The 17,481-nt window shown below is 32.1% G+C and overlaps 2 protein-coding genes across 2 annotated transcripts; one reads left to right on the forward strand and one right to left on the reverse strand.

The window, feature by feature from the left end:
- Positions 1-2,275: 2,275 nt before the first annotated feature.
- On the forward strand, positions 2,276-3,580 carry LOC131621573 (LOB domain-containing protein 29-like). Its single transcript, XM_058892612.1, has 2 exons — positions 2,276-2,554; positions 2,981-3,580. The coding sequence occupies exons 1-2, from the start codon at positions 2,276-2,278 to the stop codon at positions 3,395-3,397; spliced, it is 696 nt and encodes a 231-aa protein (XP_058748595.1). The 3' UTR covers positions 3,398-3,580.
- A 7,268-nt stretch (positions 3,581-10,848) lies between these two features.
- Positions 10,849-11,448, reverse strand: LOC131621621 (uncharacterized). The gene has a single exon (XM_058892659.1). The coding sequence runs from the start codon at positions 11,446-11,448 to the stop codon at positions 10,849-10,851; it is 600 nt and encodes a 199-aa protein (XP_058748642.1).
- Positions 11,449-17,481: the final 6,033 nt, after the last annotated feature.

The following is a 17,481-nucleotide window of genomic DNA, read 5'->3' on the forward strand; positions in this document are numbered from 1 at the left end:
TAAGTTTAGTTTCTTGGATTGCAACAAAATCTAATGATTTAGACAAAATAATCCCCCTAACCTTATTTTTCTTAATCCTTCCCAGTACACTCTACAACTAAAAGAGGAGATTAACATCGACACAAAACCCTTGTCAGTCGGACACACGTCTGATTTCTATCCATTTTTCTAGAGCCTTTAACTTCTCCACTTCTACCTTATCTCTCATCACATAAGTACACATTGCACAAAAAAATCAATAGAAGTACAAGGTGTAACAATACAATACATGATATATATATATATATATATAGAGAGGATCCATTGACATCAAGTGTAAGTGTAAGAGACTTACCCCAAATCTTTGTTGAAAAAGAATTACAAGTGTGAGTAGTGTGGGAAATTTCGATATTGGTTAGGAATGTAGAGACTTGAGCATTTATAAGTGGAGGAATCCACACACCTATCACCTTAAGATTTTGAGTGAGTATGTGGTATGTCTCTCACAAAGGTGTGTTGCTCAAAAGAAAAGTCCCCAAAGTTAAAAATGCTCCTCGTGTTGACCCCCGAATTGCTTCCAACAAATGGTATCATGAGCCTTTGGTTAGAGTGAAGGGACCGACTTACTTGTATCAAAATGCCAAGGAGGATGTGTTTCGTTGAAAAGTGTCAACGACGGTACAAGTGTATGTGAATAAAAGAATTTCCACTTGTGGTGGAGTATTGTGGATAGACTCACACTTGAGGGAGATTGTTGAAAAAGAATTACAAGTGTGAGTAGTGCGGGGAAGTCCCACATTGATTAGGAATGTGGAGACTTGAGCATTTTTAAGTGGGAGAACCACACACCTATCACTTTAACATTTTGGGAGTGTATGTGGTGTGTCTCTCACAAAAGTCTGTTGCTCAAAAGAAAAGTCCCCAAACTTAAAAATGCTCATCGTGCTGACTATTAAATTGCCCCCAACAATCTTAACCATTAAAAAGATTGATCAAACGGTCATATAAAAAATATGACTCATTCTTTTCCCTAAAAAATAGGCTATTTATATGACCGTTTGATCAAGTGCTATTAACGGTTGGGATTTATTGTAAGTCTTTTAGACTTTACACCGGGTGTTAAGGGTGGAAATAGGCTAGGTCAGGCTAGACTTTAGAAGGCCTGAGCCTGATCTACGATAAATTTACAAGGCCTGAGCATGGCCTATGGCCTATTATAGACTCTTTTTTTGGCCTGACCATGCTTTTTTAAAAGTCTGGTCTGACATGAAAGCCTATTTAAAAGCCTATTACTCATTAAGATTTCCAATTAATTCATATTACTTAAGAAACCTTATAGGTCGACATATATATATATATATATATATATATATATATATATATATATATATATATATATATATATATATATATATATGAGGAGGGATCAAATTACACCCGAAGAGTTACACCACGAGTTACACTCGTTCAATAACTACATCTCGAATTAATATTTTATAAATTCAACCGTTGAATTGAAACATAATATCATATAGATCATACCTATAAAGTTTGAGCTTAATCTATAATGATTTACTATATCATCAAGATATCCAAAGATTAACGTCAAAATGAGCTTTCATATAACGTTAATTTTAATGTAATTCAATGACATAGTAAATCATTATAGATTAAGCTCAAACTTTATATGTATGATCTATATGATATTATGTTTCAATCCAACGGTTGAATTTATAAAATATTAATTCGAGATGTAGTTATTGAACGAGTGTAACTCGTGGTGTAACTCTTCGGGTGTAATTTGATCCCTCCTCTATATATATATATATATATATATATATATATATATATATATATATATATATATATATATATATATATATATATATATATATATATATATATATATATATATATATATATATTAGAAATTGAAAATGTACTCGTGGCTATCATATATAAGGTACCCAATACATATTTTGAGAAAAGGAAAGGACAAAAGCCCAAGCTAGATCCAATCATCAAATAAATTGGGTTTGGTTAATGCTAGCTCTTATTTTGTCACACATAAGGATGTTGAATGGAATCTCATTTTCTGACAAATAAAAATATGGCGATATTGTTTTATATGAAAGAAAATAATGAACAAATGTAGGCCATTAAGGGAACCTTATGTAATTAAATATTCATAATACTAATCCTCCCCTTCCTCTTGTTTTGGTGTCTATAAAGAATGTGATAAATGATTATGATTTACACAAAAGAGCTAGAAACAACCAAAATTCTAAAGGCCATGATGACTGGTTCCGGTTCTCCTTGTGGAGCTTGTAAATTCTTGAGGAGAAAATGTATTAGAGGTTGTGTTTTTGCACCTTACTTTTGCCATGAACAAGGTGCTACTCATTTTGCAGCTATTCATAAGGTCTTTGGTGCAAGTAATGTTTCAAAACTTCTTGCACACCTCCCTGTGACTGATCGTTGTGAAGCTGCTGTCACAATCTCTTATGAAGCTCAAGCTAGACTTCAAGATCCAATTTATGGATGTGTTTCTCATATTTTTGCACTTCAACAACAGGTTTTTTCATCTCTCATAATCAGTTACAACCAATTAATCATCTTTATTAGTATATGTTTAACTCAAAACCCTAGATGGTATATGCTTATATTTTTTTTTGTTAAATTTTGATATTATATATATATAATAAAGATTATACACAAATAGAAGGAAAACGATTCAACAAATGCGTCGCTACTCAAGAAAGAATTTTGAAAAAAAAAAATCAATATCCATAAGATGATACAATCAACGGAACATAAATACGATGTTCATAATCTTTAAGATATAGCTTTTATCAAAATCACGGTGAAATAATGTGTTGTCAAATTCATCGTCAATTCAAGTATACACTTACTTATGATACAATTTACAGGACATATAAACACTATGTTGATCTGTGCTTCTAGTTACTAATATAGAGATATTGTATTTTGATTTTTGTAGGTGGTAAATTTACAAGCTCAACTAGCTTATATGAAGGAACAAGCAGCTCAAAGGTGTCTCAATACTTTAATCTCTGAAAACCCTAATGAGAAAAGCTTTGTAAAACCTAATAATATTCTCCCTCATGATCTTCAAAGTTGGTTCCAAATGGAAAATGATTCCAACATGAGTCCTCAATTTGATCCCAACTTGTCCTCCTCCACTACTAATCTCTCAACAACACCACAATATTATAATGGGAATGCAACCACTCTCATGGACCTAAACCCTATAATTGGAAACTATGAAAATTCAGGAACTTTAGAAGAAAGCATCTCATCATTTTGTAACTTTGAAGAGAGATGTAATAACTCAATGTCCTCCTGTCATGACATGCAAAGGCAGTGGGCCTTTCATGAAATGAATAATTTTCAGTAAGCTTCATGAAAGATCAGAGTCTAGCTGTGTGAAAAGTTGGTGAAGAAGACTTTATCAATTTTGAATTGCTTCTACATTTATATATGTTGTGAAATCGTGTACTTCTGATCTGTTGCTATAAATAAGCTTATAGGAAGCTTAGAGATGTGTTCATATATATAATTGGAGTGAAAATCAACCTAATTAGCTAGTGTTTTGTTTAATCTAGTATAATATATGGTATTTATTAGAATAATAATGTGTGATTCTTGGAGATAAAACTATGGTTTTGTATGATAAAATTTGGGATTATTTATCTACATAGAAAAAATCTTAAAATTTGACCTAATAGATCCACTTACATGGGTATACTTTTTTCTGACATTTACTTTCCTTTCCCAAATAAGATAGGATAACTAGCAGTGGTAATCCCAAAGTAAGTGACCATATTTTAATCTGAGAAACCCTATCTGAAGTAAATTAAATTAATTGAGTTGCTCTAATTGGGAAGAAGTAATCCCTAGGATATATGGAGCCAAAAAAGAACACATGTTTATCATGGTATTTATTTTTGTAATGCAACTATAAATCACATTAGATGAATGGAATCTTTTAAACAAGACTTTTTATTTTCAAATAATTTGATTACTAGATATTTCAACTTTTTTTTTAAAAGATAAAATTAGTGGGATGTTACATATTCGGACTTGCAGTCTTGTAATCAGATATCCTCGCACAACTACCAAATATTTACGAGACTTTAAATAAGACATTTTTTGTTGATCTATAATAATAATCAAGTTACATTTCTTCCCTATTTCATTTTTGTTTTCCTTAGTAACTAGTTGAATATAGTTTAGTTAGTTTGAACATCAACCATCTATTGTACTCACTAATTGAGATTATTCTTTTTCCTGACCATCACACTCGATTTCTAAATATAATACTTTATTTATTTATGTGTTTATCTATCGACATTTGTACCATTTCTAAAACATTTAACGAAGTTTGCTTTTTCATCTGGTCAACGTAACTTTTTATGTCTATTAATGTGGTTTTGTTTAATTCATTGGTTAATTATAACCTTATTTTTTTTAATATCTAAAAATTTGGAGGAAAATAGTCCACATTTAAATAAGGTTTTTGTGGGGAGGTGTTAAGAGAGTTTTTAAAATCTCTCGGGGTTAGTTGGGTCAATATCTATAAACCTAAGACTAAAAGTGGTTTGGAGTTAGAGATATTCGTTTGATCAACTTAGTTCTTTTGACTAAGTGGGGGTGAAATCTGATCTCAAGTGCCTTTAGTATTTAAAGAGATGTCATTGTTTTCCTTTATGGTGTCTATATTGTCTTTTGTTTAATAGGTGGTAGAGATTTAGGCTTTTGGAACTCATCCTCCTAGTGAAAAGGAATTCCCTTCTTGGCTCTAAGCAAGAAGATCGTTCTGAGTGGTTTATGGATGGTATCACTAGGAAGGTAGGTTCAAGATTTCAGACATCTTTTTAGACTGGCCCTTGGATGGGGAGTTATCTTCAAGATTTCTTCGTTTATGTGGAACTTTTAATTGCTGAATTCTTCTTAGTTATTGAAGTTCTTTATGAAATGATCCTTTGGGTTGGCTATATTTTTGCAAAAAAAAAAAAAATAACAACATGGAGAAGTGTTCAAGTTGATCTAGCTTGCTAAAGTTGTATGGAGGTACACAGGGTACATATGATGGACACGTGTCCCAGCATGTTGCTCGACATATATGCATTGTGTATTAGAACTTAGTTGTTGCATTTTGGTAGATTCTGTGAACAAAGATTGGATAAGATTTTAATGCTATTAAGTTACCAATATGATTATATGATTTGTTGGACAACTGTGAAGATCAAATCAGATTTAAATTTGAAATTTTAACAAACCAAATCATATCTTTTTGTTGGAGATATTCAAGGAACGAATCAAATATCCCACTAAATCTATAATATTTATGGACGAAATCAAATATCGAATCCATGAAGAAAATTCCAGAAGAAATGTTATATTAGGACGACACAAACACCTTAGGAACTTAAACATTAAAGCGTTTACATTGAAGATTTTTAGACTTATATTAACTTATCTGATTACTACAACAAAAATAACTTTAAACAACAATGAAAAATTGTGGCTTAAAGTAAAAATTTTAATATTGCTTATTTTCTAAAAATCTTTCTACAAAGTTATTAGATTTGGATTATATTTGAAAAAATATATATATTTCTGATAACTTATGGATAAATTATCAAGTGATTACAACAAAATGAATTTAGGCAACAGTGAAAATCGTGATCTAAAATAAAAAATAAAAAAAAAATATTCCATTATCTTACTTGTCATTTTGGCAGCGTTTTTTAAACGTTGTGTGTTCACTTTAGGTAACAGTTTATCGCTGACTATTATGTATTGTAAAATAAAAAATAAATAAAAACTACTGAAAAACTTATAACAAGTTATTCGGTGAGTAAAAATTTGATAAAAAGTTATAGAATGAAAACTCATTTTAGTCCCTCACAAATATTACACGAGTTAAATTAGTCCTTCACAATAAAATAGACCCAATTTAATCCATTATAAAATTTTACAGGATCTTATTAGTCCTTCTGTTAATATTTTTTTTAAACTGGTTTTTTCCTAAAAAATTATAATACTAAAAAATTTATTGCAAGCTATCTAACTAATAGAAATTAAGTACCGGAGTTCTTTAGGTGATTTTCTCCGATATACTGGTGTAGTGGTATAAAATTTTCTGATTTTGAAAAAAATAAAATAAAAAGGATCTAATTAAAATATTTTTAAAAATTTAGAGGTGGGGAATAATTGTTGGGCTAAGGGGTAAAGTTATGATGATAAGTTTGTTATAGTTTTTGACTTGGATCAATGAAGCCCAAAACCCATTAGAGACATCCTTAAGTAGATTGGGTTCTTGGACCATAGCTCTAATCCCACCATGACACTCTAAGATGTATCTACTTTTCAAAATTAAAAATAAAATAAAATAAAAAATTGTAAAGCATGATATCGAAGAGACAAAATTAACAAGCTGTCCGCATTAGCAATATTAACAAGTCTCATCCCTATTACTCAATTCTAAATACATTTTGTTTTTAATGGATACATTTGACTTGCCGAACTTTAGTTTCTTTTGTCTGTCACTTTCACAATTTTTTATTTGAATCACTCGTGAAGACAAACTCCTTTGTCTAAAGAAACACCTCAGTCAATCACATATATCATACATTTATAATTGCACGTGTGTCCCACCAACTTTCCCATCCCAAAGCAATAGGTGTACAATAAACTCTTTTATAATTATATATATTTGTGTCTTTTTTCTTACAATAAATTCATAAGAAAAAAATTTATCTTGTTAAGAATACTGAATACAGAGAGATAGAAGAGATTGGTAGTATATTGTTTTTCTTAGAAACTTTGCTGCGTTCTTTACATATACCACGAAGTGGTATTTATAATATCAAATTTTTAGCATTTACTGTGCATGGCTACTGTGCAAAGTTGAAAACTTCATATGCATGATGGACATGTACTGTTCAGTACTATTTCAAAATAATAATAATAATCGTTTATTATTATAACACTCCCCCTTTTGAAATATTTGCCGCAGTGCTCCATTGAAGTCTTGTTGAGACGAATCCTATGGGAACATAAGTTGCCTCGTTAAAAACCTTATTAGGAAAAACCCATTGGGATAAAAACCTTAATAAGGGAAAAAGAGTACAACATTTTATGCTCCCCCTCAACAGAACACATATAGCTCTTCTTTAAAGATCTCGAAGGTGACGCATTCCAATATTTTGTACATGCTTCTTGAAAATTGATGTAGGAAGTGCCTTTGTAAAAAGATCTGCCACGTTATCACTTGAACGAATATATTGAATATCAACCTCTTTGTTTCTTTCCAGTTCTTGTGTGAATGAGAAAAACTTTGGAGGGATATGCCTGGTTCTGTCAGTTTTTATGTAACCTTCTTTCATCTAGGTAACACATGCCGCATTGTCTTCATACAAAATTGTTGGATTATTATCAATTGGTAAACCAGACGCTCCCTGGATATGTCGAGTTACCGATCGTAACCATCTACACTATTTGCTTGCTTCATGAAGGGCAATTACTTCTGCATGATTTGAAGAAGTTGCTACAAGAGTTTGCTTTTGAGATCTCCATGATATTGCAGTGTTGCCACATGTGAATATATATCCAGTTTGTGATTTAGCATTATGTGAATCTGATAAATATCCTGCATCTGCATAACCAAGCAAAACTGGTTTTGTATTGTTAGAATAAAATAAACCAAGATCAGATGTACCTCGAAGATATCGAAATATATGCTTTATTCCTTTCCAATGTCTTTTAGTAGGGCATGAACTAAATCTTGCTAGTAAATTCACTGCAAAAGCTATATCGGGTCTTGTATAGTTAGCAAGGTACATGAGTGCCCCAATGGCACCAAGGTATGGAACTTCTGCGCCAAGATCCTCTTCGTTACTTTCCTTAGGCCTAAAAGGATCCTTTTCAATATTAAGGGTTATACCCATCATTGGACTACTCAAAGAATTTGCCTTGTCCATGTTGAACCTTCTCAATACCCTTTCTGTATAATTTGATTGGTGTACTAACATACCATTTTTAGTGTACTCAATTTGTAAACCAAGGCAGAATCTGGTTTTTCCCAAATCTTTCATTTCAAATTCTTTCTTTAAATAATTTCTTGCTTCTTTGATTTCTTTATTAGTCCCAATGATATTTAAATCATCAACATAAACAGCAATTATTACAAATCCGGATATTGTTTTTCTTATAAAAATACAAGGACAAATAGGATTATTCTCATAGCCTTCTTTAAGTAAATATTCACTTAGTCTATTGTACCACATGCGCCCGGATTGTTTTAACCTATACAATGACCTCTGCAACTTAATTGCATACATTTCTCTAGGTTTTGATGTCTCAGGCATTTTAAATCCTTCTAGGATTTTCATGTATATATCAGTATCAAGTGATCCATATAAATAAGCAGTAACAACATCCATAAGATACATATCAAGATTGTTAAATACTGATAAACCAATTAAATAACGAAAAGTAATGGCATCCATAACAGGAGAATATGTTACCTTATAATCAATTCCTGGTCTTTAGTAAAAACCTTGTGCAACGAGACGAGCTTTGTATTTGACAATCTCATTTTTCTCATTTCGATTTCTTACAAAAACCCATTTATACCCAACAGGTTTTACACCTTTAGGTATAGCCACAACAGAGCCAAATACTTTTCGATTATTAAGAGAATTTAACTCAGTATCTATAGCATCTTTCCAATTTTTCCAGTCATGTCTATCTTGACATTCATTCATAGTTCGTGGTTCTGGATCATCATTAATAATTTCACATGCAATGGAAAATGAAAATATTTCATCTATATTCATACCTTTTCGGTTCCACAAATTTCCCGTATCAACATAATTAATTGAAATCTCAAGATCATTCTTATTTCTAGTTTCACTATCAATGATCTCATTTTCATCATCTTGTGCTTCTTCGAGAGCACGCTTTTCAATTTTGGACTTATCATTATCTAGTGTCTTTTCAATATCACTTTCAATCATATTCACCTTTTCTATTCCCTTTCTTTTTCGGGGATTTTTGTCTTTGGATCCCATAGGTCGGCCACGTTTCAAGTGTGCCTTAGATGTACTTGCTTCATTATTTTGATTTGAAATCTCAATCCTAGCTGGGACATTTATAGCCGGTACATGTGACTTTGTTACTCTTTTCAAATCAGTAAATGAATCTGGAAATTCATTTGCTAAATCTTATAAGTGAACTATTTTCTTTACATTTTCTTCCCACGATCTATTATATGGGTCCAAATGTAATAAATGAAGTACATGCCATGTTATATCATTTTCTGATTTTTTTATTCTCTCCCCCTAGAGTTGGAAATATTGTTTCGTCAAAATGACAATCAGCAAATCTTGCCTGAAAAACATCACCTGTTAAAGGTTCAAGATATCTAATAATAGATAGTGATTCATACCCCACATATATACCTAATCTCCTTTGAGGACCCATCTTTGTTCTTTGTGGTGGTGATATTGGGACATATACTGCACATCTAAAAATCTTTAAATGATAAATATTTGGTTCCTTACCAATTGCAAGTTGATAAGGGGTATGTTTATGATCAGCACTTGGCCTTAGACGTATGAGTGCTGCAGCATGTAAAATTGCATGACCCCAAACAGTAACTAGTAGTTTAGTTCTTATTATTAATGGTCTAGCAATATATTAAAGACGTTTGATTAATGACTCAGCTAAACCATTTTGTGTATGTACATGAGGAACAGGATGTTCAACAGTAATACCAATTGACATGAAATAATTATTAAATGATTCAGATGTAAATTCACCAGCATTGTCAAGTCTAATTTTCTTTATAGTATAATTAGGAAATTGAGCTCTAAGTTTAATTATTTGTGCAAGAAATTTTGCAAATGCCATATCACGACTTGACAACAAGCATACATATGACCATCTACTAGAAGCATCAATTAATACCATAAAATACCTGAATGGTCCTGACGGTGGATAGATAGGTCCACATATGTCTCCTTGAATTCTTTCAAGAAATGCAGGCGATTCTGTCTGAATCTTTCCTGGTGAATGCTTTGTTATTAGTTTGCCAAGTGAGCAAGCTTCACATGGTTTATCATCTTGTGTAAGTTTTAAACTTTTCAATGGATGACCGTGTACTTTCAACTATTTTACGCATCATTGTTGAACCAGGGTGATCTAAACGGCCATGCCATAAAATCACAATTTTGGGATCTTCTTTTACTACTAAATTGCATTCAATTTCATGTATATATGTGTAATGTAAACCAGAAGGCAATTTTGGTAGTTTTTCTAAAATTTTCTTCTTTCCCAAAACATTAGAAGTAATATTAATATATTTCATATTACCTTCAGTTGCAGTTTCAGTATCATATCCTTGACGATATATGTCATTAAAACTCAACAAATTTTGCTTTGATTTTGGAGAGTATAAAGCATTGTTAATGACAAATTTTGTCCCATTTGGTAATATGAACATAGCATTACCTGTTCCTTCAATCAAATCTGCAGGACCTGAGATTGTATTTATTATACCTTTAGTGGGATTTATTTCAGTAAAATATTTCTTACTTTTGAGGATTGTGTGTGTAGTTCCACTGTCCGGAATGCAAATGTCTTTGACATGTTCCATGTATAACCTTCTTAAAATAGACATAAGATTAAATAGAGTAAATTAACAACATATTTAACATTATTATTTCATGCAAACATAAGATACATTTTAACAACATACAAATGCTTAAGTTGATACATATTTCAAATATTAAACAAGCACACCAAACATTATTCAAAATACATATTTTAAATAGTTACTTAATCAGTTTCACCTCCAACAAAGTCAGCAGTCTCAAAATAGGTATTATTGTTTCTGAGTTCAATCTCATTAAAATTCACTTCTTTTCCCTTTTCTTCAACATATGCCATTGGTCTTTTACACAAGTGTTCTGGTGTTCTACACACCTTAGACCAATGGCCTTTCTTTCCGCATCTGTAGCATATATCTTCATAATTCCTTGAGGGACCTTCTTGGATATACTTACCCTTTCCTTTGCGATTCCAATTATTTTGGTCATATTTGGGGGATCTATAATTATTCATATGACCTCGTCCACGTACTCTACCACAAAAATAGTTTCGACCGTGGAAAAGGTTTCGACCATAATATCCTCCTTGATTTTGACCATCAAAACGAGCATGACCATTATTACCATCAGAACGAACATGACCACAGTCCACCACGTCTCTTAAGACGATTAAAGCCACCACGCCCACGATTAAAGGTCGTGGCATTAATTTCAGGATATGGCATTGTTCCTGTGGGTCGTGCCTGGTGGTTTTATTAAGGAGCTCGTTATTTTGTTTTGCCACCAGAAGGACTGCAACTAAATCAGAATACTCAGTGTATTCCCTCATTCTATATTGTTGTTGCAATAATACCTGAGATACATGGAAAGTTGAAAACGTTTTTTCCAACTTTTCTTTTTCAGTTATAGTTTTGCCACAAAATTATAGCTTTGCTATAATCTGGTGCATAGCAGAATTATATGCAATGACAGTTTTGTAATCTTGGAACCGTAACTTGTTCCACTGATCCATTAATGAGGGTAACAGGACTTTCTTCTGATGTCCAAATCTTGCTTTAATTTTGTGCCATAAAATCTTAGGATCTTTAGCATTTGAGTTTTCTGTTTGCAATCCATTGTCAAGATGGTGCTTTATTATTCTGTTCACTTTTGACTTTTTCTTTTTCATTTCTTCTGGGTCATCTATTGTTTTTCCAGAATTGTCTCCTTCAAGGATTTTGTTAAGTCCCTCACATGAAAGGTACTCTATTAAATTGTTGTTCCAGGTTATGAAGTTCTCCCCAGTTATGCTTAGAATTTTGAATTGATGCTTAAGATTGGACATGATTATATATAGTGTAGTAAACACTTCTGATAGAAACGATCGTGCTGATAACGTGTTAAGAATACTGAATACAGAGAGATAGAAGAGACTGGTAGTATATTGTTTTCCTTAGAAACTTTGTTGCATTCTTTACATATACAACGAAGTGGTATTTATAGTGTCAAATTTTTAGCATTTACTGTGCATGGCTATTGTGCAAAGTTGAAAATTTATATGCATAATGGACATGTATTGTTCATTACTATTTCAAAATAATAATAATCGTTTATTATTATAACATATCCATAAATATCAACTCCTTGTAATAAAATAGAAAGAATCATGGTTAAAGTATACTCTGATAGGAAGAAATTCCAACCAAGAATATAGAATTAGGGTTTCAACAATAAAAGATAAAAAACATTAAAAATAATCTAAGAAAAATAGAGATAAAAAATAACTTTTGATTTTCTTGATTGATTTCCTTCAAAGTTTCAAAGGATTACATATATAGTACTCATAGTGGATACTAACTAGAAGGTCAAACACTATATAAAGCCCAATTACATAACAATACAAATAAAGTACTACTAATATAAATTAGGCATTAATTTAAATAACTAAATTATCTATCTAAATAATTTATCTTCTCTATCATTACCAACCCCTTCAAAACCAACCTTGTCCTCAAGGTTGTAAAATCTTCCATGGATCCCATGGTATGAAGAGAAAAACTCTATTAGTGTAGACATATGCAACCACACTTACAACAATTTCCTGCATTATTAGAAACAGCCCCAGAAGAATGGAAATCGATTTGTTGAAAAATCCTCCCCTAGCTATCCAATTAACATGCTGCTTTGGAGCATCATTAAGTGATTGCACTTTCTTATTACCTTGAATGGTAATTCTAGACCATCCACATTTCCTTGAATAAACATATGATATAGAAATATTAAATGCCTTGATCATTATGTTACAAATCTCCCTAACAGTGGCACTATCTTCATGATCATAGGATTTGGCAAGTGGTGTTGATGATATTCCAATGTTGAACATGTTTTTCTTTGAACAACCACCATGAATAACAACAATTCCAACTTGTAAATGAATATTTACACTCTTAACTTTTGTCAAGGAATGAGCAGCTAGGACCACAATTGACTCAGTGTTGTTCATAGGAATATTTTTAAACAAAAAATCAATTATTGGAATTAAAGCAACAACCTCTTCATGTATATCTTCAATAGAAAGAACTACATTTGACTCAAACTCTTCTTTCCTCATCAAATAGAAAGAACTCAGAACCTCATCTACAAATTCATTTTGAGTAAAACTATCAATAATTGAATTCCCCAGCCCCAAAATTTGTTGAGTCATTCTATCAAACACCTTAAGAGCAAGCTTCATGCACCCATATCGAACACAAATATCTGCCAACGAATTAGAAACTCTAACATTGTCTCTGAAATCTTTCTTCATCGCAAACCTATGTACGCACAAGCCAAGACCGAGTGCACCCAGGTGAGCACAAACAAAAATGATAGCCATAATAATCACGTAATCAGGAACAACACCGACAATCTGCATTTTTCGAAAACACTTAAAAGCTTGTTCATAACAATCCTTCTTGTGATCATAAATTTTTGTGTCGGTTGAAAGAAAAGGCTCGTTCTTCGTGTTCTTGAAGGAAGCAAAGTTCATTGGAAACTTGAAATTTGTTCTAATAAACTCATTGATTATTGAAGGAAACAAGGATGATGAGTGGTTGTGAATTCTTCGTAACTTAATGGAATTAGGTACTAGGTTTGAAACTGTGTTGGTGGATTTATGAAAACCAGATTTGTGTGGTTGATTGAATTTGGCTTTGGGAATTCGATAGGTGAAATAATCTAGAGACACAGTAGAGGACATGGGACAGCTTCTACAAGGGTGGGACGCAACCTGCTTTTGTCCAAAAGTTGTTTGAGAGTGTGATTTTGTGTGGGGAGAGAGAAAGTCTTGCTGAATTGATGTGAGTGGTGTTAGAGAGGTACACGCAACCACTGTAGCAACATGTGGGACATTTTTTTGAATAAGTGGTTGTGATGAATTCTGCATAAATTGAGGGAAATTAAAAGGTGGATGATGGTTTTCAACGGATAAGAAGGAATCTTTTTGCAGTATGGGAGAGTGTGTTGTCTGATGTGCGGCAGGTGGTAGGCGCGTGGCAGGCTTGAATTGGATCTTCGAACGCTTTTCCCCAACATTACACAGTGGTAAGAGCTTGACGAATTCATTCTGCAAACATTGATATGGTGGCTCTTGTAGGGGAACGGTGGTCAAAGTTTTCTCGATTGAGAGATGAATAACCTCTGACTTAGTCTGTGTTGAAGAAAATTTTCGTTTGTTGCTCTTATTGTCATCAAGCTCGCAAATTAGATTGTCATCAACAATGGAATGAAGAAATGATTCAATATTTCCATCACTATGTCCCTAAAATAACATTGGGTTCATGATGAAATCTGATATTTTCTCGTAAAGAGAAAAATAAAGTTCTTCTGAAACAGAGGCATTTGGCTTTATTGCGTGCAATTTTGTCTGAGATATCATGGAAGATATTATCGGAAATGTGGCCGGATAAGTCACCGGAGATATTTTTTGACACGTTTTCTTCATAACAAAATGGATTCAAAGGTGGCGGCGGTACCGGAGGTGGATCAAAGATTGACGCCGGTGGTGGCTCCGATGGCAAGTTCTCATTCGCTGACTTTGTTTCTTCCTCCTGATGTGTCAACAGATTTGGTTGTAGCTTCGGTTTTAGCATAGGAATCACAACCCTTTCATTGATTGAAGGCACTGGTTCAACAACAAAATTTTCAAGGCAAGAGGTTTTTTTGATGGTTGTCATGGATGTTAGATCTGGTTCTACCTCATCATACAAATTTGATGATGATGATTCTTTTAGGTCACCATCAATTGCAGGAATTTGTTCGACAACAAATTCATCATGAAAAGAAGTTTCATCAACAGATTTCGTCGAATCCAGATATGGCTGTTCCTCCTCATCTTCTATTGGCAAAATTTCTCTCCATTCAGGTTTAAAGTGAAAGAGAAACATTGTGGTGAATGTATCCCAAGTAGTCGGTGCTTTATATTGAGACCTTCATATCCACCATTGAAGAGCATGACCTCGAAATGATGTGATAGCTTTTACAACTTTTAATGTTTCCCGTGTTCCTTGCTCTTTGAAAATTTTCTCAATGCAAAGAATCCACCAGTAGGCATCCTCTTCTTCTTCTCCATAGAACACTGGAAGTGCCATATAATTGGGGAGAATGAGATCAAAATGAAAGCACCAATTGATAGGAAGAAATTCCTACCAAGAATATAGAATTAGGGTTTCAACAATAAAAGATAAAAAAACATTAAAAATAATCTAAGAAAAATAGAGATAAAAAATAACTTTTGATTTTCTTGATTGATTTCCTTCAAAGTTTCAAAGGATTACATATATAGTACTCATAGTGGATACTAACTAGAAGGCCAAACACTATATAAAGCCCAATTACATAACAATACAAATAAAGTACTACTAATATAAATTAGGCATTAATTTAAATAACTAAATTATCTATCTAAATAATTTCTCTTCTCTATCATACTCCCTTCATTCCTTATTATAAGCAAAATTTAACTTTTTAGATATATTGAATAATTAATGTATTAGGACTATATATAGTCTAGTACAATAATTATTCAATGTATCTAAAAAGTGTAATTTTGCTTATAATAAGAAATGGAGGGAGTAAATACTTTTTTGAACAAACTTTTAACACCAACATTGTATGTTATAGTTCTTAAATATACATGAGTATATAATTTCACTATTTAAGTTACAAGTGAATTGCATTTATCTTCAAAGGGACTCTTGAAATTTAAATATGAAACGTAAGATCAAAAATATTTTTTTGTTACTAGATCAATCACTTAAAATTCAAATAAACATCAGGATAACTCCATTTGTGTAAGTTATTTATTGTCCAAATAGTTGAATGCATCACTTTTATCTCATGTGTTTAGAGTTAATTTGATATTTTTAAAGTAATTTGTCATGTTTAGTATTGAGATCAGTAGGTGCTTTATTGTATAGCTTTACGTTGTTTTTGTTGTGTAGGTTGAGAAAATATGACGAGCATTGTCACGACAGTTACGTGAGACAAATTCTCAATAGGCTTTTAGCCATAAGAATCTGGATATGATTGTGACTCATGAGCTGACACTGATTTGGAGAAAATCCTAGAAGAATGAATTATAGTTGTGTTGTAGCGTTAATGAAAAAAGATGAGCATAAGATATCAAAAGTTTACAAAAGCTTCCACAACGCTAACACAGAGTTTCCACAAGGTTGTGTTGTCTTCCATAGGCGTTGTACTATCATAGTACACGTACGAGCAAAATAGAATATGTTTTATTCATTAGGATAAGTTTAATGGATAGTTGGAAAGACTCGAGATCTAAAGAGAAAGACATTGTGCAATTGGGGAAACCTTTTATAAATTGATATGCATTGCAAAGAGAAAGAGTTTTGTAATTTGGAAAAATTCTTAAGATAAGAAGATACGAAACCAGAGTTCCCATTTCCATATCACATCCTCGTCAATTCTAAAGGAATGTAATGTTGGGAGGTATGTCACCAAAGGTCGTATGTTGTTGACATATTAAAAGTGGTTGAATTTCTTTTCTTAGGTTTATCATTCATATTCTCTCTGTATTTCTTTCTTTTTAATCATATGACATACACTATTATTATTATTATTTTATTATTTATCATGTTTACGTTTCAAACTCATGTATAAAAATCATTTTTTTTTAAATAGAATCCATATGGGATCGATAATTTTATTATCATTTTCTACTAGTTTGACTTTGTATACTTATACGTACAAAGTAGCTATCACATTCATATGAAATGTTAATATATAACAAACTTGACACCACTAGCTCACCTACACTCTCATAAATATTCTCATATGATGCAACAACAACAACAACCTAAATAGAATATTCATTGTCCTCCTTCATGAGACAGTCCTTCATTAAGTGATTGAATTTCCTCGTCTTAAGACACTCAAGATTTCACTATTATCATAAATCTTCAATTATGAAGTTTATTATAATAAAAATCATATATATATATATATATATATATATATATATATATATATATATATATATATATATATATATATATATATATATATGCAAATGCTCAAATCTAACAGATTTATCACTTCATAGGAGATAAAGTAGAAGGAGTGCGCGAGCACGGAGCTTAAAGAAGTAAGAATAAGGAATCCGTACTCGGACTAGGAGTCCGCCCTAACGGATAAATTTAAATGTTGTTGTTTTCACAAGAGTTACGACCATAACACAAATGATTGCATTCAGCTGAAGGATGCAATTGAATGGATGATTAAGAAAGGGCAATTGGCCGAATACACTAAGGGCGAGAAGAGGGGTCGGGAGGAATCTCTAAAGAAAAATAATCCCCTAAGGAATTGGTTGAAAGCATGGTCG

This window comes from Vicia villosa, unplaced genomic scaffold (genome assembly GCF_029867415.1).
Source record: "Vicia villosa cultivar HV-30 ecotype Madison, WI unplaced genomic scaffold, Vvil1.0 ctg.000010F_1_1, whole genome shotgun sequence".
NCBI classification, from domain to species: Eukaryota; Viridiplantae; Streptophyta; class Magnoliopsida; order Fabales; family Fabaceae; genus Vicia; species Vicia villosa.